Source organism: Crotalus tigris, unplaced genomic scaffold, assembly GCF_016545835.1.
Source record: "Crotalus tigris isolate CLP2741 ecotype Arizona unplaced genomic scaffold, ASM1654583v1 scf7180000024506.7606697, whole genome shotgun sequence".
NCBI classification, from domain to species: domain Eukaryota; kingdom Metazoa; phylum Chordata; class Lepidosauria; order Squamata; family Viperidae; genus Crotalus; species Crotalus tigris.
This window is the reverse complement of record NW_024100678.1, coordinates 2,362,785-2,385,786: the sequence shown is the minus strand read 5'-3', so window position 1 is coordinate 2,385,786 and position 23,002 is coordinate 2,362,785. Positions and strand designations below refer to the sequence as shown.

General features: G+C 42.8%; 1 protein-coding gene across 2 annotated transcripts; it reads right to left on the bottom strand.

The window, feature by feature from the left end:
• Positions 1-2,051: 2,051 nt before the first annotated feature.
• On the bottom strand, positions 2,052-22,736 carry GALR3 (galanin receptor 3). Of its 2 annotated transcripts, XM_039333696.1 has the most exons (4): positions 22,132-22,736; positions 8,287-8,454; positions 8,081-8,202; positions 2,052-6,390 (listed from the first exon to the last, which is right to left on the bottom strand). In XM_039333696.1, the coding sequence occupies exons 2-4, from the start codon at positions 8,428-8,430 to the stop codon at positions 5,820-5,822; spliced, it is 837 nt and encodes a 278-aa protein (XP_039189630.1). In that variant the 5' UTR covers positions 8,431-8,454; positions 22,132-22,736; the 3' UTR covers positions 2,052-5,819. The 2 variants fall into 2 exon arrangements, with proteins under 2 accessions (XP_039189630.1, XP_039189629.1); XM_039333695.1 differs by having other exon boundaries at positions 2,053-6,390; positions 8,081-8,454; positions 22,132-22,734.
• Positions 22,737-23,002: the final 266 nt, after the last annotated feature.

Sequence of the window (23,002 nt, the reverse complement as noted above, 5' to 3'; positions counted from 1 at the left end):
CTCTCCTGATGCCCAGAACAGACAAAGACACTGTCCAGGATCAAGTTTTGTTCACCCCAGTTTGAAGCGGTTCATTCAGTAGATGCTGGGCTGATCACAGTCCCTAATGGTTCACCTGTCTATGATAACAACTGAATGGTTAGTGCGGTATGATTCTATCCACAACAAACTACTGTTTTGTTATCTGCTTATATTTGGGGGGGGGAGGGGAAATGACAATAACATTTGAACAGCCAGAAAATTTCAAACTGCTTCAAGTATGGATGGGTGTGAGTTGAAGGCCTTGTTACAGCAAACACAGCAGAAAGCCTCACGCTGTTGGCGCACATTCATCCCACATTTTGATGGAAATGGGGAAAGATTTGCCTTCCCCTATTTTGTCTTGGTAGCTTAACTATCCTGGCTATAGTTACAGCCAATGCTTGCCGCCTTTTCTTTCTCTCCCTTTTAAATCTAAGAAGCTTCCCCATGATGACAAGTAAATGTTTTGCCATTCTGAATAATATTTCCCCAAGGATCTCATTTGAACAAGTTACTGTCAATAGGAATGCAGCAGAGCATCAATTCAGCCTTGCAACTGTGCGGTTTTGGATTGTCCATTTTGCTTTGGCTCAGCCAAAGTGGCATTCTGTGATAATTTAAAAGCAGTATATGTGTGCCTTTGTGTGTGTGTGTAAGTGTGTCGGTGTGTCTCTCTGTGTGTATTTACAGACAATTACATGAATTAAAACTTAAATATGAATCTGATAGCTTTGTTTCAGATTTCCTTAGTATCACCAAATAGAAATTTTAATGAGTGTACATAGATCGTAAAAAGAGTTAATAGCTGACATGCAGATTTCTTTGAGAAATGTATCTCACAAAGGCAGTTTTGCATGGATGAACTGGCCATTACTTTATGAACTGCCCATTACACAGCATTTCTTTATTTACAATAACTACTGAACATACATTGCAGTACCTTCTTAGTCTGCTTTTTTTAGAAGATTCCTTATTTCCAGTTTCTGTTCTTTCTTGACTCTTTCTTTATCTTCTTTTTCTTTTCTCAGACAAGGATTATATTTCACTGCATTGCTGAGCCTGAGGCTGTTCAGAGAATCATACTTGGATCCAATTTTAATACTTCTGTTGTCAAAATAAGCACAATACTTGAATCCTTTTCTTTTTCCCCTTCTTTGATAGATAAATGGTACTGTAAATTGTAAATATGCATAAACAGGTGAAGAGATAAAATAGATCAGGGATGTCAAACTCAATTTCATTGAGGGCCGCATCAGCATTGCGGTTGCCCTCAGGGGGGTGGGTGGGTGTGGCCAGGGTGGGTGGGCATGGACAGCTCTACATCATTCACGTCAAGGGTGCCTGTGGGGGCCTGGGCAGGAGTGGGATAGATCTGAGGGTCTCTGGCAGAAGGGGGTGAGACCAGGGCAAGTGCCAAGGCATGGTCCATTTCTTCATTCCTCACAAAGGGTGACACCTCCCCAGCATGCACCCAGGGGGTGGGGCCGACACAGCCTTGTGGAGCTAAGACTGAATGTGTTTCAGCATAGATGGCCACCACAAAATTGTACATTGGCTCCTGGCCGGCCTGGGCCAGGGCCAAGGCAGCGGGGGCCATTTCCTCACTGTTTCCAGGATGGCTTCGCGGGCCACATGAAACCACTTCGTAGGCCGCATCCAGCCCTCAGGCCTTGAGTTTGACATGTTTGAAATAAATTGATACCTCAAATTTATCAGTATGGCACACAGCAGAAGTTATCTAATAACATTTTGGAGCTGAATACCTAATTTCATCAGTCTCTTATTATTTTGTTTATTAATATTCTGCCTATTATTTTCATAACCTGCCTCCAGAAGTGTGAATGCTCCAACACTGGAAGTTTTTAAGAAGAGACTGGACAGCCATTTGTCTGAAATAGTATAGGGTTTCCTGCCTGAGCAAGGGGTTGGACTAGATGACCTCCAAGGTCCCTTCCAACATTATTATTATTATTATTATTATTATTATTATTATTATTATTATTATTATTTTAACTCAAGAGCATAATAATACTAATAATAATACTAATACTCATTCCTCCTATTTTTCTCAGAACAACAACCCTGTGAGAGAAAGTGACTGGCCCAAAGGCAGGACTAGAACTCACAGTCTCCTGGTTTTTAGCTTGGTGCTAAAAACTCATAATTGGACCCAAGACCACAATGCCCTGTAAGTTCCTGTGGCAGAATTTGTTTCCCTGCAAGCATAACTAGGAGTGCTGTATGGCTATATTGCCAATCGCATATTAAAATATTTGCTGTAAGATGGACTAGAAGAAAGTGTTCATTAAATAAAGACAAATAAGTAACATGTGTGGCACATCCACACACAATGCTTGTGACACTCCCAGACCGGTTCCACACCTGTGCAATCCCACAATACAATTTCTGTCTAGAACTGAGTTGGTTTACTTTATGCTTAGCTGCGTTCAACAGAAAACAAAGTGACATTTAGCAGGATCTATTTAAAAAGCACAATTATTGTACAATTCTTAAAGTTTCTTCTAGGCAATAGCCTTAGCTTAGATGCTTTATACGATGCAACTTTGAGGAAGGAGATGACCTGTTTCCAGAATGGAAGTAAAGGTTTTTTTCTCCCAATCCTTTGCCACATGCAGAAATTGCTCTGGATCAATACATGCAATGAGGAATGTGTCCAAATGTTGAATAGTTTTATGGAGGTTTGAGTAGAATCTGATAAAGACTATCTTGATTTTCATTGTAATGTTTTCACATATACTATTTTGACATAATCTGTATCTATGAAAAAAAAAACATCACTACCGTCATAATGGATTCTTACTAATGGATAGACTTGAGAAAGGAATAGGCAAGAGAACCAAAAGGGAAACTAAAAAAAAAAAAGCAAAACATATATTACAAACACACAAATGAACCTTTCTTCACTAGTGTCATCCAGCCCTTGGGGTGTCAAAATAATAGCTTGGTGGGAAACTAATGTGCTGTCCCTATTTATATTCTGTCCTCAGTGGCTAACAACATGCATTGTCTTCATGGAAGGAGACATTTTGAGAGTGGCTTGTGAATGGCCATGACTTGTCTTCTTCACATGCAGGCACTTAGCTAGGAATCTACCAATGACTGATCAAAGCCATCCTGAAATGGGGTTAAGTCAAGTGTAATAAAGATCATGTGATTGATGGGCCAATTGGGCTTGTAAAGACATATTGGGGGTGGGGGGGAGAAATGAAGGTGATTTGAAAGAAGCTAAGCTCATCTTCCTTTGGTAAATAAGTGCTGCTTTGATAAATAAATATTTTGCTTTGATAAATAAGTTATGCATTGATTAAAAACCAGCAAAGTCTATTTGAATGGATGCATTTTAAATTTAAAAATGTAAATTTAAAAAATGAATATAAAAAATGAATATATAAGCAAAGGTTATTTTGTACCATTTTCAACTGCTTTAAAAAATATTGTGAGGCTTTGATGAACATGGCCCTAGAAAACTCATCCTGGATGGAAAGTTGTCTGGCAGAAAAATCAACCTCATAATAGCTTCCATGATTATGCAATTCATAGAAAAGTGGAAAGATAATAACAGATTGTAATTGAAGCAAGCTTGTCATATATTCTCATTGTTTTACAACAATTCTTCTTCAGATACTGAAGTGAAACTGAAATAATAAGCTATTTATATGAGCTATCAGCTTTCTTTACTGTTGGGTTTAAGATGCAAGATTGAAGACTGTGTTTTGTTCTGATACAAAGCCTTGAAACTAGAAGGCAGAGGATTAATTGACTAAATACTCCTGGGCCAGCTCTAATTTTCAAAGTCAGGCAACAGAAACAGACATGCTGTGCTGAATATTTATGAATGTGAAATAATTAAAGTTAAACCTTGATCAGGCCTTTGGGGCAATCAGTCTCACTGATAGAAAATACCAGTTTATCATTATTCATTAAATGTATTCTGCTAATTCCTTTTGTTTGTTAACAAAAGAGCACAGGAACAGAGTCTATTATGCTGATGATTCTCACTGGTATTCATGCTAACTCAGAAGTCAGTCCCATTAAATCAATAGAATCAGCACCCAAATAAGTATGTAAACAACAACAGGTTTAAACTGAAAGACATTTGGAGAAATACTTATTCATTGATATCAGTAATGTAGCACTTTGTTTCTAGGTTACTGCTGAATTCAAATTAACTTAACTGTGCAAGGCAGACAAAATTGCAATGAACAGGCAAATAAAAAAGGCTTCTCTAATCTTTAAAACTCCTGCTCAATCCCAAAATAAATATACAATAATTTGGGTTCACTTGTCAAATTTTTGTTTCTCAGTCAAACTATGAGGGTTGATTTCATCTAATATGCTCTGCTAAGACCAAACAATCACATTATGGTTGAGTATGGATGTGTGAATTCCATCACAAATTATATAATAACCCTTCAGCTTTGAGATGGTAAGCGGGGGTTTTGGGATGTGCAAAACGTTCAGTAGCTATAAGCCCCACATATCAGTACAAAGGGACTTCCATCCCAAAAATGTTTCAGCATTTCTTCAAATTAAAACCATACACTTCTTCAAGGAATAAAACTAAACTATCAAATTCAGCTCCAAAAATGATTCTATAATTTGGTGTTTCCTCTTACACATCTGTTTACTAATTGTAAATAGCAAAGAACATGTTTGGGTGAGTGGCTGGGTCAGTGGTGGGAGCTATATTGACATTGGAAGCAACAAGAAGAAAAGGAGGAGAGATCGAGTGGAAAATTTATCCTTAGGACTCCCAGAGTCCTAAAAAGGCTTGAATCAGAGTCACCTCTGAACTTTAACTCACATTGCCGTGACACCAGCCAATACAGCTCTATTGGCTTATCTTTGTGACAATCAAAACCACAAATTTCTCCTCTCTCAAAACAATGCTTAAGTTTAAAATAATGTAAAAATCCTATTTTAAAAAAAATAAGCAAAACCAAATTCAAAATCAAAAGATAAAGAAATCCAAACATAATGTGTCTTAATTACAAGATGAAAGGAAAGAGAGAAAGAATACACACACTTACATTTTTCAGTCTGGGTCCATAGGCTACAACAAACAAAAGCAACCACCCCTTTGTTCATAGATATATCTTCCAAACCCTAATTCCTATAGTAACCCAAGTACTTTGAAACTTTCATTTATGCTTTCTGTAACCACTCCTAGAAGAGTAAATCAGAAGTATTAGAATGAACTTCCAGGCTTATCTTCACATCCCTCTAACTCTGGCACAAGGAGCTTGTGAACCATTTTCAAGTTACATTTCTTCATGATATTGTCTTGGTCTCATCCGCAGCCAACTGTGAAGACGGTCTAAAGTAATATCAAGATGCTCCCTAAGGAATTGTGGGTACTTTGGTTGCATTGAAAAAAATTAATTTGAGTCCACCTATCCTTCACCAACCCAAGCCTGATTTGAATGAAAATATGGAATAATGCTGAGAAAGAATAATTAATACCATATCTAATTAATATTTAAAAATTACTGTTATCCATGTTGCAGTCAATGAGGTGACTGTTGATAGTTCCAGAATTTTCTTGGTCCTTTTGTAATTTCTGTACATATATGATACTGTAATGTCTTGTAAATGTTAGAGCCATTTCTCAGGAAGAATGTCTTCCCATGTTCTTACCAACAGATCCATGCAACAGCTCATATTTTCCTCATTAAACCATGCTACTTCTGTGTTTCCTCCAAAGAAACCTACAGTCTGGTTGATGAAACCATTGGCCACTTGGATTTATTGTCAGTTCACTCCTTCTTGTTCTTGTCTTAGACAAGAACACAAGTGAAGACTTGCTTGAACTTCTTGCGGAAGTGCTTGGAAATGAGAGCATAAACAATCGGGTTGAGGCAGGAATTGGCATATGAGCAGCAATGAGAAGCTAGGCGTAAGGCATAGGTAACTTGGTTAAAGGGGAAATAGCCAAACCAGAAACACAAGATCACTAGATGGTGAGGCAGCCAACACAAGCAGAAGAGGACAGTCACTGTAATAATCATCTTGGTGACCCTCCGTTTGGCTTTGCGGGACTCTGAGATTCCTTCCAGAGGGTCTACAGCAGTCCACAAGAATTTGATGGTTCTGCCATAAGCCAGGCTGACAACAGAGATTGGGAGGATGTAACTAAACACAAAAGTGAAGATGTCTAAGATCTTCCGATGTTGGTCCTCCCAAACTGGAGCACAGATGAACCTCTCCTGGTGATTAATGGTTTGGTAATAGCTGAGATAGGGTCCTGCAAAAAGCAGGGAGAGGGTCCAAATCATGATAATAGCAAGGACTGCATTGCAAGTGGTACGGAGATTCCGAGATTTCAGTGGGTAGCAAATAGCCAAATATCTGGAAAGAAGGGAGAGGTTGATAAATTCAATAGATATAAATACACCTATCATTATTTTCACCTTTATTGCTTAAATGCATTGCTCTTATTGGCCCACTTTCTTCCAGATTCAGACTCTCCTTGTGACAAACCTTTTTCATTCCCTTTTTGGCATGAATTTGACACTTAAAATGCCACCCAAACCTACTATTAGAAAGTCTACAGAAATTGGTGTAGGTGTTCATTATTTCATAATCCCACAAATATGATGTGGAACTTTTTTCCCCAATACAGATAGAAATGTTTTGGAACCCACATATTTGAACCATGCCAAAAATTCATTCTATGTTTGGATATGACATTTTTCTGAAAGAATTTATTCATATACCATTTGAGAGGAAACAAAAAGAACTGGTAAGTATGCTACAATTATTAAGTGGAAAGGAAGGGGAAAGCACAAAAAGAGTAAAGTGATAAAAATAGAAATAATTATGTGGAGAAAGCAAGACACTTACTTTTTAATTGGCTGTGACATAGGTGGAGGTTAGGAATGAAGATGGAGATCAAGCCTAAGGCTAAAACTCTGCATGCAGTTGAATGGAATGAGAGAGTTTGGGTATGGAAGAGTCTGGTTATGTTGAGCAATCCATGTAATCTCTGTTCCCTGGAAGACTTTTGCTAGCAAGTATAAAGCTAGCAGAAGGTGGAGCAGGCTGTTTAGATCCTACCTTTCTGATATGTCATGTTTTTATGTACATAAAAACATTCATGGTTGATTTTAAATGTATCCTTCAATCTGATTGGAAACCATCTAATCTAGCTCAAGACATTTGTATATCTCCCAGGCATGCTTGGGATACTTCTGGCCTCAACCACATAAGAGACAAATCAATTGGGATGCCTTAGTTAGTTATGGGAAGATAGGAAGTACGTTTTTTAAATAAATAAAAATAGATCACATGAGGGGTCCTTAGTGCTTTCTGAGCTTGGTTGTTTTCTTGCACATGTTTCATTACTGAAATTAGGTAACAACTCAGTGCTAGTAGGGAGTGGGATTTGCTCTCATTTTATACTCTAGTGCAGGTGTCTTCAAACTTGGCCCTTTTATGACTTGTGGACTTCAACTGGCATGCCTGGCTGAGGAATCCTCAGAATTGAAGTCCACAAGTCATAAAAGGGCCAAGTTTGAAGACACCTGCTCTAGTGGCTCACCCTGTTAGTGTTGGTGGGAGTTGTCTTGGTGGTTTTTTGGTTGGGCTGTTTACTGTTAGCTGGTTTGGCAGTTTCTTGACTGGGGTATTGTTTGCTTCTTGATTGTTAGTCTAATGTTAAGCTTGGTGATAATCTCTGCTCATTTGAGTGTTGATTGCTGGTGAGAATGAGTTTTCATCTTTTTGTTCCCTTTTTAGCGTTGATTGTTTCTTTTGAATGACATGTAAACATTGTTTATGTCTATGTGCTGCAGATGGTTGCTTAGCTCAGAGAGCACAAGGACTCCTCATTTTAACCCCGAGTTACAAATATTCTCCTCTAATAGGGTCACATGTCAGGTACTTTAAGATTTTGAATAGTCAAAGGATTAAAGATTCTCTTCCTTCTCCTGTTTAGAAATAAATAGACTGATTTCACATATCATATTAAGCAATGGTTTCTTCTTCTTTTAAAAAAAATAAATCTCAGTGCCTGAATACATACAACACATATATTTACCTGTCCACAGAAACAGCTGCCAAGGTAAAACTGCTGGCATACAAGGTAAGGTAGATGAAGAAATGAACAGCTTTGCAGGCAACAGCACCAAAAAGCCATCCATCCAGAGTATAGATGGTGGCCTGGAATGGGACACAGAAAACAATAAAGAAGAGATCTGCCACTGCCAGGTTGAGGATGAACAGGTTTGTAGTATTATATTTCACCTCTCCATTGTGTAGCAGCACCGCCAACACCAGGCTATTCCCAACTGTGCCTACAAGGAAGATAAGGGAAAAGACCACAGGCACAATAATGCCTACAACTCTTGCTTCTAGGCTGTCGGAAGAGGTGTTCCAGCTGTCTGGCATCTCTCCATCAGAGATAATTTAGGCCTGGCAAAAATAGAAAGAGAAATAAATGACCTCTCCTTAAGGATGGCTTTCATTCCTGGGTTCAGCATATGCTCTTCTTACCTCCAAAAATTGCCACTTTCATTTTCTATCCCAGCATTTTGCAACCTGAGATGAAGGATAATATGAGTCTTCTTCTCTACCATTCCATCTAAAGAACCCCACTGGACTGACAATTAAATCTTATTTCACTTGACCACACCTGAAGGCTGAAAGCCCATATAGGAGACACAAGATAAGGCATATTCATTGCTGCTACTGCCTCTTGACAGCACTCAGCCTCCAAGATCTTACTTCTCCAATTCTCCCATTCTAAGCAGCCTACCATTCAAGCCCAATATAGGGGAGTTAAGTTGCAGTCAAAAGTTTCCCAAAACAGATTGTGGGAAGGCAAGAGGTGCCACGTTTAAATTATATGAATAAAGAATGTAGGGTTAAGGTTAAAGTGGGCAGGCCAAATAATATGCAAGGTGTTGAGTCCTTGGCGAAAAGCAGACACAAGAAGCAGTTGTAGTTCTCAGGTTTTCTTTTATTCTGGGTTCAGCGTACAGGTGAAGGCTTCAGCAATGCCCAAAAGCTCCCAGCCTCTTATATAGGCAATTCCCGGGTCAATGTGTTACTTTTCCCACGCCAGCACCCGCGCATGCGCACAGGTGCTGGTGACAGCCTGTCTGGTCCCGGGCAGCTTGCACCTGCCCGGGACTGCCTGCAAACGCCCCGAGCCCGTTTGCAAGGCTCGGGACATAACACCCCTTTCCCCCGGGCTAAGACTACTACCAACATACAATTATTTCTTGATGTAGTGTTCTACTCCCCAGTGCTCCTACTGTTTACTGGCTTTTGTTTAGCCAGCAATGTTATGTAATCCTCTAAGTACTTAGGAGATTTCCTTGCTCTCTGTGACCTTCGCAGCTCTGGGTTTCTGACAGGTGTTCCCTGACTGAGGGGAGACGTGTGCCTGTTCCCCTTATCTTGCCTTGGTGTCTTCCAAGGACTGTGCCCCAATGCCTGGCCTGCTTGCTTGCCCACCGGGCTCGTCAGGCCAGGGCTTCTGTAACTTTGTGACCTGGTTGACCCGCCTAGCTGTAGGCCCTCGGGCCCCTTGAAGTGATAGCCACTACTGGGTGTCTCTGTAGAACCTCCTAGGTCCGTCCAAGACCTGTCAGGAGGCTGTCCATCCCCTAAGCCCCGTTCTGTGTCTGGGCTTGTGTGGGTTTCTGTGCCTTCCCAAAACTCAGTTACTCCCTGATTTGGGCTAGAGGTGTTATGGTCGGGATTTGGTTCCTCGACCACCTCCCTGTATGTTTGACCCCCTGTAGGACTTGGGGTAAGGTCAGGCCAACTCTGGGGATTATGTGCCAGCTCTCTTGCGGGGTATGCTTTATTGGGACGCTCCCGGGTATCCTCCCTGACTGGAGTGCTGTGTGGTGTAGATGGATAGTGATTGTGCCCCCGGGGTGACTCCCTGGCTGGAGTAGGCGTGAATGCCTGATGATTGGGTAAGCCCCATGAATTCCTGTTTGGGGCACTCGCGGAATCTTGGAATGGGCCATTTGTGGCTCCATCATTGGAGGTGGGCAGCAGCTCGTGCCCTTCCCTTTGCTCCAAAGGGTCCCCCTCCCCCCCTGGAAAAGACCCAGGAGTCTCAGCTGGAAGATCCCGCCTAGGGCGGAGTTGGTCGATGTGCCGGCGCAGGACACGACCGTCGTCCAGGGCTACCTCGTAGGATAGAGGATCTGTGACCCTGGAAATAGAAGCGGGGACCCAGGTATGACCAGGCCCGTAATTGCGAGTCCAAACCGGGGCACCCACAAGTAGTTGTCTAGGTGCCCTAGGATGTGAGGTAGATGAAGGCAGTCTGTCCGGATGCAACCGGTCAAGCTTCGTAGTAAGTTTGCGCCCCCAGCGAAGTTCAGCTGGGCTTCTCCCTGTAGAAGTGGACGGTGTGGTGCGGTAAGAAAGGAGAAAGTCAGCCAACCTGTGATGCCAGTCCCCATAGGTGAGTCTTTTCAAGGCGTCCTTTGTGATGCGGACCATGCGTTCAGCCATACCGTTGGTGGACGGGTGGAAGGGTGCAGATGGCATGACATGTTAGCCTGTAAGAAAGCTTGGAATTCGGAGGAAGTAAATTGAGGCCCGTTGTCAGACACAAATTCAACCGTGTGCAGCAAAAATCCCCCTCAGTACCTGAATAGTCTTTGCAGTGGTGGTGGATGAGACAGGTACAACCTCAAGCCATTTTGAATGACTGTCAACGAGGACCAAGAAGAACTGGCCCTGAAAGGGCCCAGCGTAGTCAATGTGCACCCTAGACCATGGGGACTGTGTATCCTCCCATCTATGCACAGGAGCTTGGGGCATCTCTGGGCGAGAGCGCTGGCACAGGTGGCATGCATACACCTTAGCCTCAATGTCCTTATCTAAACCAGGCCACCACAAGTGGCTGCGCGCAAGGGCCTTCATGCGAACAATGCCAGGATGACCCTCATGGAGGGACTCTAAGATCCTAGTCCTCATTGAGGTGGGAATGACAACTCTGTTTCCCCAAAGCAGACAACCCTGAGAAGTGGACAACTCGTTCCTTTTGGACCAGAAACTCTGAAACTCAGGACTAGGGCAGTGCTCAGGCCATCCAGACAAAACCCAAGAAAGGACACGTGAAAGTGTGTGATCTGTGCCTGTTTCAGCGGCAACATCCCTGGCATTCAGAGGGGACTCGGGCAAGGCTTGGATGGATAGAATGTTGACAGCTGGCGCAGGGTCAGCTTCTACTACTGGCAGGGGCAATCTACTGAGGCCATCAGCATGGCCCATTTCTTTCCCAGGCTTGTAGAGTAAAGAAAAATCATATGCAGACAGAAAAATAGACCACCTAAGCATTCTAGGGGAAATGATTTGGGGAGTTTGCTTACGTGTGGTAAACAGTCCCAGCAGAGGCTTATGGTCAGTGAAGACCGTGAAATGCCTGCCATACAAAAAATCATGGAATTTTTTAATTCCAGCAACAACAGCCAGAGCCTCCCTGTCTATCTGAGCGTAGTTGCGCTCAGCAGAAGACAGTGTTCTGGAGTAATATGCAACAGGAACCTGAGTTCCGTCAGACCTGAGGTGGCTCAGGACGGCTCCTACCCCGTAAGGGGAAGCATCACAAGCGATGCACACAGGAAGGGACTCATTGAAGTGTGCAAGTACACTGTTAGAAGTGAGTAAGGCCTTGACCTCATTGAAACTAGCCTCATGTGTTTGTGACCACTGCCACACTGCTTGTTTGTCTAATAGCCTGTGAAGAGGCTCAGCTACACTAGCTTTATGTGGAAGAAAGGAATTGTAGAAATTCAGGAGGCCCAGAAAGGCCTGAAGTTCGGCCTTAGACTTTGGCCTAGGTGCTTCTAAAATGGCAGTTAGTTTGGATTCAGCAGGGTGAATCCCAGCAGCATCAATTTTGAATCCCAGAAATTCAGTAGAAGGCACCCCAATTTTGCATTTGTCTTTTTTGAGCTTGAGGCCTGTTTTCCTGAATCTTAACAGAACAGCCCTTAGCCTTTCAGCTAGAATGTGTGTGGAGTCTCCTGCAATTAAGACATCATCAAAGTAGGGGCAAACCCCCGGTATGCCCCATAGTGTGTTTTCCATTACGCTTTGGAAAATCCCAGGAGCGACATTCACTCCGAACTGTAGCCTTTTTACCTTAAAGGCTCCTCTGTGGGTCACAATAGTCTGAGCTATAGCAGCATCATCATCAACAGGCAGCTGTTGATACGCTTGAGCTAGGTCAAGCTTTGCAAAAACGCGCCCCCCCTTGAGGGAGGCCAGAATATGACTGACCACAGGAACAGGATAGGCATGTTGCTGCAATACCTTATTAAGAATGCATTTGTAATCAGCACAAATGCAAATGTCCTCATTTGCCTTTAGAGGCGTGACAATGGGGGTCTCCCAAGGACTGGAATCAACAGGTTCTAGAATTCCCTGTTGGATCAGTTTGTCCAACTCAGTGTCAATTTTACTCTTTAAAGCAAAAGGGACCCTTCTTGCTTTAATTCTAATGGGAGTGACAGTGGGGTCTAGTTTTAAGGACACAGGGGGTCCCTTGAATGTGCCCAGCTGGGGGCTGAAGACATCTGCAAATTCTTTGCAGACTTCCTGTAGGTCGAGTGTTTGTAAGCTGTTGAGCCCCGTGACGTGTATCCCCAAGGCTTCAAACCAATCGAGTCCTATGAGACTCGTTCGTTCACCCCCTACTACTAATAGGTCTAGTGGACCTTCAAAATTCTTATACTGTACGTTAAGGGTGGCCTCCCCCTTAACACACACTCTCGAGTTTTGAAAGTCTGTTAACACAATGTCAGAAGGCCTTAATTTGGCCTGAGTTCCACTGCCGGAACAAATCTTCCTAAATGTATGCAAGGATATGATTGAAAGGGCAGACCCCGTGTCTAGTTCCATAGTTAATGGAACCCCTTGTAGCTTCACCTTGAGTGATAGCTTTTTCTTAATGGGCTTGTGTGTGCCTGTCCTGAAGATGCTCCTTCGCGAAGCGCAAAAACCTACCCTATTCTGGCTAGGGACCCTGGTACCTTTCAGGCGCAGTTCTTCCTGAGGTTGTACCTTTCGTCAGCCCAGACACACAGCTGCAATATGTCCCTGTTTCCCGCACGCCCGGCAGATAGCGGAGCGGAACTTGCAGTCGGTTCTCCTGTCGCGACCTCCACAGCCGATGCACTTGAGGGGAGCTGCAGAGCTTCCTTTCTGATTCCCTTCCTTCGTGGGGTGGAGACGGTCGACTTCCTCGTCCGGATCCTCCTCGGAGTTCCCTTGGACGTCCTCTTGGTGCACGGATGCAACATCTGGACTGTTCCTGATCGGCCGCATGTTTTTGACGGCGCCGCCTGCTGCTTCTTCTGCGGTGACCTCTCTTAAGGCATCTTGGAAGGACAAGTCTTCTTTGGCGAAAAGCCTCTGTTGTAGATCTCGATGCCTTAAGCCGCACACGAATCGGTCCCTCAGTCGTTCTTCGAGGTCCTTGAACTCGCAGTGCTTGGCGGCCTTCCTCAATGCAGCGATGTACTCTTTGGCCGACTCTCCGGATCGTTGATCCCTCTGCTCGAAGGTGTGGCGCCATGCGATGACGGACATCTTGGGCTGGAAGTGCTCCTTCAGTAGCTTCTTTAGATCTGCGTAGCTGACAGACTCTAATGGGACAGGTGCTGCAAGATTTTCTGCGATTTCGAAGGCGTCTTGACCGCAGACACAAAGCAGGGTGGCAGCCTTCAAGCTCTCTTCCCTCACTTGGTTCACCTTGAGGTAGGTTTCCACCCTGGCTATGTAGGACTCCCACCGCTCTGGATGTGAGACGTCGAACTCCGAAAGCCTTCCAACCTTTGCCATCTTCAGGAGACGAGTCTATCAGCCAGCCTACCCCCGAATGCGCACTGGATTGGCGGGTAGCTGCCGAGTCAACGCCGTTCCGCCGCTCAGGACTCACTTGGGTAAGCTTACACCTCTTCCTTTCCAGGCGATGTAAGGCGATCCCATCCTTGTCGCCAGTGTTGAGTCCTTGGCGAAAAGCAGACACGAGAAGCAGTTGTAGTTCTCAGGTTTTCTTTTATTCTGGGTTCAGCTTACAGGTGAAGGCTTCAGCAACGCCCAAAAGCTCCCAGCCTCTTATATAGGCAATTCCCGGGTCAATGTGTTACTTTTCCCGTGCCAGCACCCGCGCATGCACACAGGTGCTGGCGACAGCCTGTCTGGTCCCGGGCAGCTTGCACCTGCCCGGGACTGCCTGCAAACGCCCCGAGCCCGTTTGCAAGGCTCGGGACATAACACAAGGCTTCAAGGTCATTGTAAGAGGAGAACCGTGTTAGTCTGTGGTGCAGTCTGATAGCACCTTTTCTAAATAACACATTTTAATAAAATCAGTTAGAAAAGGTGCTAGAAGACTCCTCCTGATTCATGGGGGTTCTAAGAATTGCAAAAGTGATGCTGGACTGGCTATAAGTGACTGTCAGCCCTTCGAGGTAGATCAGAAAAAGAAGCAGACTCAGCAAATGTAGCTGGAACTATACTTTATTAAGCTAAACTATAGTAATAGAATTTTGAAAGCCTGGCCTGAGTTTTTCCCTCCCTGCCTTTTATATTATAGTGCTGTATTTCTCAATCTTGGCAATTGAAAAATGTGTGGAGTGCAATTCCCAGAAAGGCTGGCCAGGGAGTTCTGGCTAGGAAATGACAGTTCTGCTGAACCAAGAAGGAGTGAATCTTATCCTCTTACTCACACTTTATATCTGTATTAAAGCACACTTTTGTTTTTTCAACTTTTGCCTTGCTTCTCCAAGGCAATTTCCTTCAGCTCTGCAATGATTTAAAGCTTGTCCATCCCTGCCAAACTATGTCCTTTAGCACATAGAACTAAAAAACTGAATTATACTGTATACACATACTGCCCAAGCTAGCTATGCCTGGGTTTTACTTTTGTGTTAAACTTTACATTACATTATAAGCTCCTTGGAGCAAGGACTATATACTTGTTCTAAATTTGTACCTTGGCATTACTATATATGCATTTTTGTGTTTAATATTTTCAAAGGTAAATCTATACCCATGGTTTCAAATAAGCAGGGTAAAAATGTTTGCAAACTGAAACAGCAAACAGAAGCAATTCAGTACTCTTGAAATATACAAAGCAAATGGGACTCTGGTCAGGACTGGCATATCATTTTATTTGTTTATTCAATTTATAGGTAGTCCTCAACTTACAACCACAACTGAGCCCAAAATTTCCATTGCTAAGCAAGACAGTTGTTAAGTGAATTTTGCCCCATTGTATGACCTTTCTTGTCACAGTTGTTAAGTATATCTCTGCACTTGTTAAGTTGATAACCCGGTTGTTAAGTGAATCTGGCTTCCCATTGACTTGGCTTGTCAGAAGGTTGCAAAGGTTGGTCCTGGGATATTGCAGCCATCATAAATACATGCCATTTAGCAAGTGTGCAACAGTTATAAGTTTGAAAAACGCTCATAAATTACTTTTTTCAATGCTATTGTAATTTTGAACGGTCACTAAATGAATGGTTATAAGCTGAAGACTGTCTGTATATAGCTGCCCATCTCAACAAGTGACTCCGTGCAACAAACAGAATTAAAACGAAATAAAACAATTACAAATTTTTACGTATTGGGGTTCACGGCATTGAAGCGACACACAAGTTGTTAACCAAGTTCTTTCTTTATTCGTTCCACTGTACTATTCAGCAAACAAACAGGCGCGCAGGCCTTTTATAGTCTCCCCAACCCATCCAATCACAAACACCCTTTTTCATGCCTTGCGCATGTGCGCAAGGCCAGCGCCAACCAGTCTGGTCCCGGGCAGCTTTTAGGTTGCCCGGGACCATTTGCAACATTTCTGGGCCTGCTGAATTGCCTCAGCAGGCCCAGAACACACCACCCCTCCCCCCTGGATAAAGCACACATAACTATACACAGAATACATTTGTTCTAGGGCCAGGAATAATGGAATTACTCTGGCCTGCACACAGGCAGAGTACTTTTATACAATAATGGGTTTACTTAAACAAACGCTCTCCAAAATCATAATTGGTATATATTACACTATACCGGGTGTAGTCAACATCATCCTGTTACAGACTAGCAAGGTTCCCTCTGCAATGACAGAAACCTCACATAGTCTCCCAGATGCTTGGGAGGGCCCTTAGTCCTTTGTGACCTTCACAAGATCAGGGAGTGTGCCTGGTCTGCCAGCTCACCTGCCAGGTTAGGCAGACCAGAACTTCTACTTAACGGTGCCTGGCCTACCAGCCCGTCTGGTGAGCTCGACAGACCAGGACTTTGATGCCTTTGGATTCCAGGTGACTCACTCCGCAGCTGACTGGCTGGATCCTCTGAATCCCAGCCAGGTTTCCTTGGAGGGGTGGAAAACCCCAAGCCCAATGGTGGAGTGGAATTCTCCAAATCCACAATGGACTCCTTTTGGGAACATTGTCCCTCAAGCTCGCGACCAGCATCAGAAGTGGCCTGCATTGCAGCAGTGCCCCAGTAGTTCCAGTCCCCCGTGTATGTGGCCGAGGTGCCAGAGTCAGGAGCCCCTCTATGGCAAACTCCCTCTCAGGAGAATTCCTGTTTGGAGCACTTGCAGAACCCTGGGATGACCCCCGATCTATAGACTCCCTGTTTGGAGCAATAGCTGAACCTTGAGGATGCCCTTGCTCATCCACTGGGACGTGAAAAGCAACCTGCGAAAATCCACTGGCACTGTAAGGCTGTTTCCCCGGATTGTGACCTGAAGTGTGAGCTTGTTCATGGTCCCCCTCCCCCCTGAGAGCAAAGCCAGGAGCGGAGACATGGTTGGACAGCCACCAATGCAGTTGGTCAATGTGGTGCCAAAGGACGCGGCCATCTTCCAAAGTCACTTTGTATTATAGTGGCCCTGAGACCTTGCAGACAACAGCAGTGACCTAAAGATGACCCGGGCCATAATTTCTTGCCCAGACCGGATCGCCCACCTGAAGTCTCCTAGGTGCCCGTGGCTGTGACACCTGTGAAGCCACCCGGTCTGGGTGCAGTCTGTCCAGCTTGGAGATGAGGCGGTGACCCCAGCGAAGTTCCACTGGGCTCTTTCCTGTGGCAGTGCATGGTGTGGTGCAGTGTGCAAGAAGGAAATCAGCTAACCTGTGATGCCAGCTACCATGCGTGAGTCTTTTGAGTGCGTCCTTTGTTGTGCGTGCCATCCTTTCTGCTTGCCCATTGGTGGAAGGGTGGAAGGATGCTGACTTTGTATGCCTGATCAAGTTGGCCTGTAAGAAAGCCTGGAACTCAAGAGAAGTGAATTGAGGCCCATTGTCAGATACGAGGACATCAGGAAGTCCATGCGTAGCGAAAATTCCTCTTAACACCTGGATGGTCCTAGCAGTAGTAGTGGAGGAGACAGGGACAACTTCTAGCCACTTAGAGAGGCTATCAACCAGGATAAGGAAGAATTGCTCCTGAAAGGGCCCAGCATAATGTAAATGTATCCTTGACCAAGGGGTTTGTGTCTCCTCCCACCTGTGTACAGGGGCTTGAGGCATTTCAGGCCGTGACTGTTGGCACACTTGACACCCGTGCACCTGCTGGCAACCCAAATGGCAATGTGGCCTTGCTTACCACATGCCTGACAAATGGCGGAGTGGAACCGGCAGTCCGAGCGCTTGTGGCGTCCTCCACATCCAAGACACTGAAGGGCTGCCAGGGTCTTGACTGGCTTCTCTCACAGCCTTTGTACTGCAGGCTGGTGAAGTCTGTCCACGAGCCTGAAGATGACGAATGGGAGTTCGTCGAAATGTCGCCAAGACACTTCCAATTTTACGCGGGAGAAAACCCAAACAACCAAAGACCTACATACAAACACCCGCGAAAACCTCAGAAAACATATATATATATACTGAGGTTTTCGCGGGTGTTTGTATGTAGGTCTTTGGTTATTCGGGTTTTCTCCGTCTTGGCGACGTTTCAACGAAGTCTCATTCGTCATTTTCAGGCTGGTGTTTTCAGCTTCGTGCTTCTAGGAGCAATGTGTAATTGTAGCTGTTTCTTCCTTTTAACTGCCAGTGGGGGTATGAACTGATTGGATGAGAGCTTGGCTGTGTTCTGATTGGATGGAGGTGTGTTCTGATTGGTTAGGAGCTTGGCTGTGCTCTGATTGGATGGGGGATTGTCCTGGGTCTCGGTGAGATTCTTGTCCGGTCCCAACAAATAAGGTGTGAGAAAAGGTTCCAATGGTCGCAAGTTAGCAAAGAAACCGTAGCCACACAGCACAGTCATAGGAAATACCCAACCAAAATGCTGCGGGGCCCGCCTCGCGTGGCCAGGGAACCACCGGGACTGGAGTCCATCCAAGATACCTGGCGTTTCCATATGACGAGCCCCACAATGGGGCGACTCAAAGTCCCTCTTTCAGCGGCAGCTTCCAAACAACAATCGCCTCGTCGCTGGACGGCCAAAAACCCGACCGGCAACCCACCGGGCCAAATGCTTTTTAGTTTCAATTTCAGTGCATCAAATGCCTGCTTTTCTCAAAGCAAAAATACTGTACATAGAAAATGGATGCATTAAGAAAGGCACAGATAAAATTCAAGTGTGTAAAATACGAAAATAGTAGTAAATGAAGATCTCTCTTGGTAAACAAAGCAGGAATTTACTTAATGCCTAGAATTTACTTAGTGCCTAAAAGACAGAAGTAGGGGCCACTCATACTGTCTTGAGGAAAGCACTCTGTACCCAGGACACCACTAGTGGATGAAAAGCCAGTTACGGAGGCAATTGCTTTCCTGCTTTGTCTTTAGCAGAAATCTGATACATGCATTCAACAGGCTAAGCTTTTCTTAAATTAGTGTATAAGTAGAGAGAAAATAATCTTTGGCTGAAATGTATTTATGTGTGACAATGTTTAAACACAAGAACAGAGGAAGAATAGAAATATGATAATAGGATCCACAAAAACTAAACACAGAAGCTCTGATCAACATGCAAACCTGTAAATTTGAATGGCATTGGTTGCAATTTTGGCACCCATCTACTGTCCAAGAGCATACAGCATTGGATGGTAATATGTTGGGCTCTACTTAAGGGGCATGAGTTGGGCATCTTTGTCAGCTGGCCCTGAGATCTGTTTTTTTTTTTTAATTGAACATTTTTAAATTTTACAAAACAATATAGTTCCCTTCCCCGAGCCCTCCCAACCCTCCCATACCCTCCCCCAACCTTCCCAGAGCTGAATACAGGCTTAATTAAAAATTTTCAAAAAATCTTAAAACAGATATAAACCATTAACAAGTCAAAATACATTAATTAAACAAATTGTGAAATAGTTAACAATAATATATATATATAAAGACAAAAATACAAGGAAATACAAGAAAATAGGAAGAAAGAAAAAAGAAAAAAGGAAAATAAAAAAAGAAAGAAAAATCTATAAAATATCTTAAATTTTAAATATAAGTTATTGAAAAGCTAAATAATATTTTTTATATCCAACTTATGTTGTATAAAGTCTATCCATTTTTTCCATACCAAAAAAATACTTCTCTTGCGATTGGTCTTTTAAGAAAGCCGAAATCTTTGCCATTTCCGCCAAATAAGAAACTTTAAAAAACCACTCTTGCAAGGTAGGCAAGGATTCCTTCTTCCAACATTGCCCTACTAACAACCTTGCCGCTGTAATTAAATTTAACATCAATATAGTCTCTTTAGTATCACAATCAGAAACAATACCTAACAAAAATAATTGTGGGGTAAATTTTACCCTTCTTCTAAAAATTCTTTGGATATTCCACCATATCTTAATCCAAAAAGCTTTTATATTTTTACATGACCACCAGATATGATAATAAGTAGCATCCGAACATCCACACATAAATGTATTTATGTGTGACAATGTTTAAACACAAGAACAGAGGAAGAATAGAAATATGACAATAGGATCCATAAAAACTAAACACAGAAGCTCTGATCAACATGCAAACCTGTAAATTTGAATGGCATTGGTTGCAATTTTGGCACCCATCTACTGTCCAAGAGCATACAGCATTGGATGGTAATATGTTGGGCTCTACTTAAGGGGCATGAGTTGGGCATCTTTGTCAGCTGGCCCTGAGATCTGTTTTTGACAGTCACTGAATCATGAATTTGCATTGTTGGGCTTTGTTTACTTTGGGAATCCAGCCACTGCCATTTGTAAGTTATGATTTGTTGCAGTTTCATGTTTGAATCTAGCCACTGTTAAAATAAACCATAGCTTGGTATATTTCATGTATCCAACCAATATCTTTTAGATGCTTATATTAAATATCCTAGTTTAATGGTGTTATTGAGCAATAAAGCTCTTTCTTCTCCATTACTCAGGGTGCAAGTTCAAAACTTCTTTCTTTTTAGGAAGGTCAAGGTAAAAAAACCTCTGGCTTCCCTCCTATACCCAGCTATTTTCCCCATAGCTGTTAAATCTTTCTTTTTCTTTGTGATCTTATACAAATTGCCGTGTTTTGAGGCAGGTCCTGTATTTTACATAAAGGCATGTCAAAGGATATTCCTATGAAAAACTGAACCTTGGATTCCTCTCAGTCATAGGAATTATAGGAGCCCTGGCACATAATGTATGGATGAAAAAAAGTTTAGTCATAATAATTTGATTCACATATGACCTTAGGTTCATACATCATATGAAACCAAAATCAATGAATAACATTATGGCTTAATATAATGAATGAACTCAGTATATGATTTTAGGAAATAACAGGTATCTGCAAAGAACACTTAATGTCTACTCACATTCTTTGGTCCTCCTGTACAAATAGATTTTGTAGCTTTTTCAGAACAATTCATACTGGAGCTGAGCATGTGAAATCATTGAATAAAACTAGTCTATCTCTAGTTTTTACTTGATTTAACTGAGTTCAGCCTTTAGGTTTGTTTCTGATACACACACCTGAGGGTTTTTGTGTTTTTTTGGCAGTCTTTATTTTTATATTTCTGCACCTTCCTTTCCAGTGTTCATGTTAAGTGAATAATTCTGAATAAGCAATAGTGACATTTTGCAGCTCCTGATCATGCCACACGTAGCTTGTTTACAGTATGTACTCTTCCAAAAACTGGTTGTAAAAAAAGAGACAACCTTGGTGCCTTAAACAAGGGACCAACACAGACCCTCAATGAAGCTATTATGAGTATAATCCCACAGCTGTCTATGTTCATTTCACCAATAGAAATAAATTCTGCCAGGGACAAAAGCCTGGAGACTACAAGTTACTAAATCCCAGTAGTGAAAAAATATTACACCAGGTTTGATTAAATCTTTTCATTTTTTAAATCTGTGTGATAATAATACATTCTAAAGTAAGATTAATGGGAAAGAACATAATTTGTATGATTATTGCAGGATCCAATCTGGGTCGGTCACCGGGAACAGAGGTTTGGTCTTCCAAGCTTTTGGACTCTTCTAGAGAGATGTTCCCTGAGGATGGGGGCTCCAGCACGAGTCCAAAAGCTTGGAAGACTAAAACCTTGGTCCCAGTGACCAACCCAGATTGGATCCTGAAATACTATCCTAGGACACGTATATTCGCCTTCACTTGTGTATGATTAGTATTTAAAATAAGTTCCACATGACTTTTTAAACGATATTGTCCATTATGCTAGCAATGCAAATATAAAATGAGGGTTTGTTCAGAGCCACCGAGAAAAATTGCTGAGAGCCACTGAGGAAAGAACATAGGTTAGTTAACATAATGAGCTTTCCTGAATGTCAGAAAATTTTCTGAGTGACATTTTCTGCCTTATTGCAGAATCATAAAGCCTCTCGAAATGCTCTCTTTCTACTACTCGCCTCTGGAGCGCTTTGAGGTTCACACAAAGAGCTGGTACTCTCTGCAGCATTATCCTTGGTAGAAAGATATATCAAATATATTATTATTTATTTCATAGTATTCAGCAAACAAAAATTATTATTATTATTAAAATTATTATTTATTTTATTCATCAAACAAAAATTACAAATTCGAAGAAAGAAAATTATCAAAGATAAAAGTGTTATATTACTAACAGAGAACAGTACCATGAAAAGTTAATAAAGCAGAAACAAATGCTGACATATCATAGCCATGAGCCACTTACCTAAAGAAAACAGCCTTCAAAAAACACTGAATTGCTATCCTCTACTCATTCCTTTGACAACACAGGTATTGAAATATGCAGTTTTATTTTTCTGTTGCCGTCCAGCTGGACTGGTTCTGAGCTTCCGCCCATCCAGTTATTGTCCACTGCCACATGCCCTATTTGGAGATGGTATTCAGCTCTCTGCATCTTTTTCTGCCTCAAATAAGAGTTATTTCTTCTTTGCCTTGCCTGAACATAAAACTGTCACGGAAGAAAACACACCTGCTGAAATTCTCCCCACTAAAAGTAGGCAGAGCTTGTCTTGAATCTGGCCACTCCAGGAACATTTACTCCCTCCTTCTGTTTCTGTGTAACCTGTAGAACTGTTGGAAAGTCACCCTGTAACCAGATATCTTCCTCCTTGTAAGCTGCACTTACTCACTTTTATTAGACAAGAGATGGGCTCCTCCTGGACTTGAAGCAGTAACTAGCAACATGAAGAAGCCCTCATTCCCTTTACTCCAGAGCCCGAAAAAAAGGCTGAGCAGAATTTCTGAAGTTGTGATGACCAGATTTGGCCTGTGATTCACCCCCCACCCTGTAATCTACTTTCAGCACATCTCTTCAACTCTTCCCTTTCTCTGCTTTCTTCTTTCTTCTCATCCTATAATCTGTCTTTGCTCTCCTCCTCCTGTTTTTGCTGTGCCTTTGTGTTAACCCTACAGGAGCCAGCACTGTTTATCCAATGTAATCTCTCTCTCTCTCTCTCTCTCTCTCTCTCTCTCTCTCTCTCTCTCTCTCATCTACCTATCCATCCATCTTGTATATTGCTCCCATCAATGACAGATGAGCGTATTTTCCCCACTCAATACTATATTTGCAACTGCAG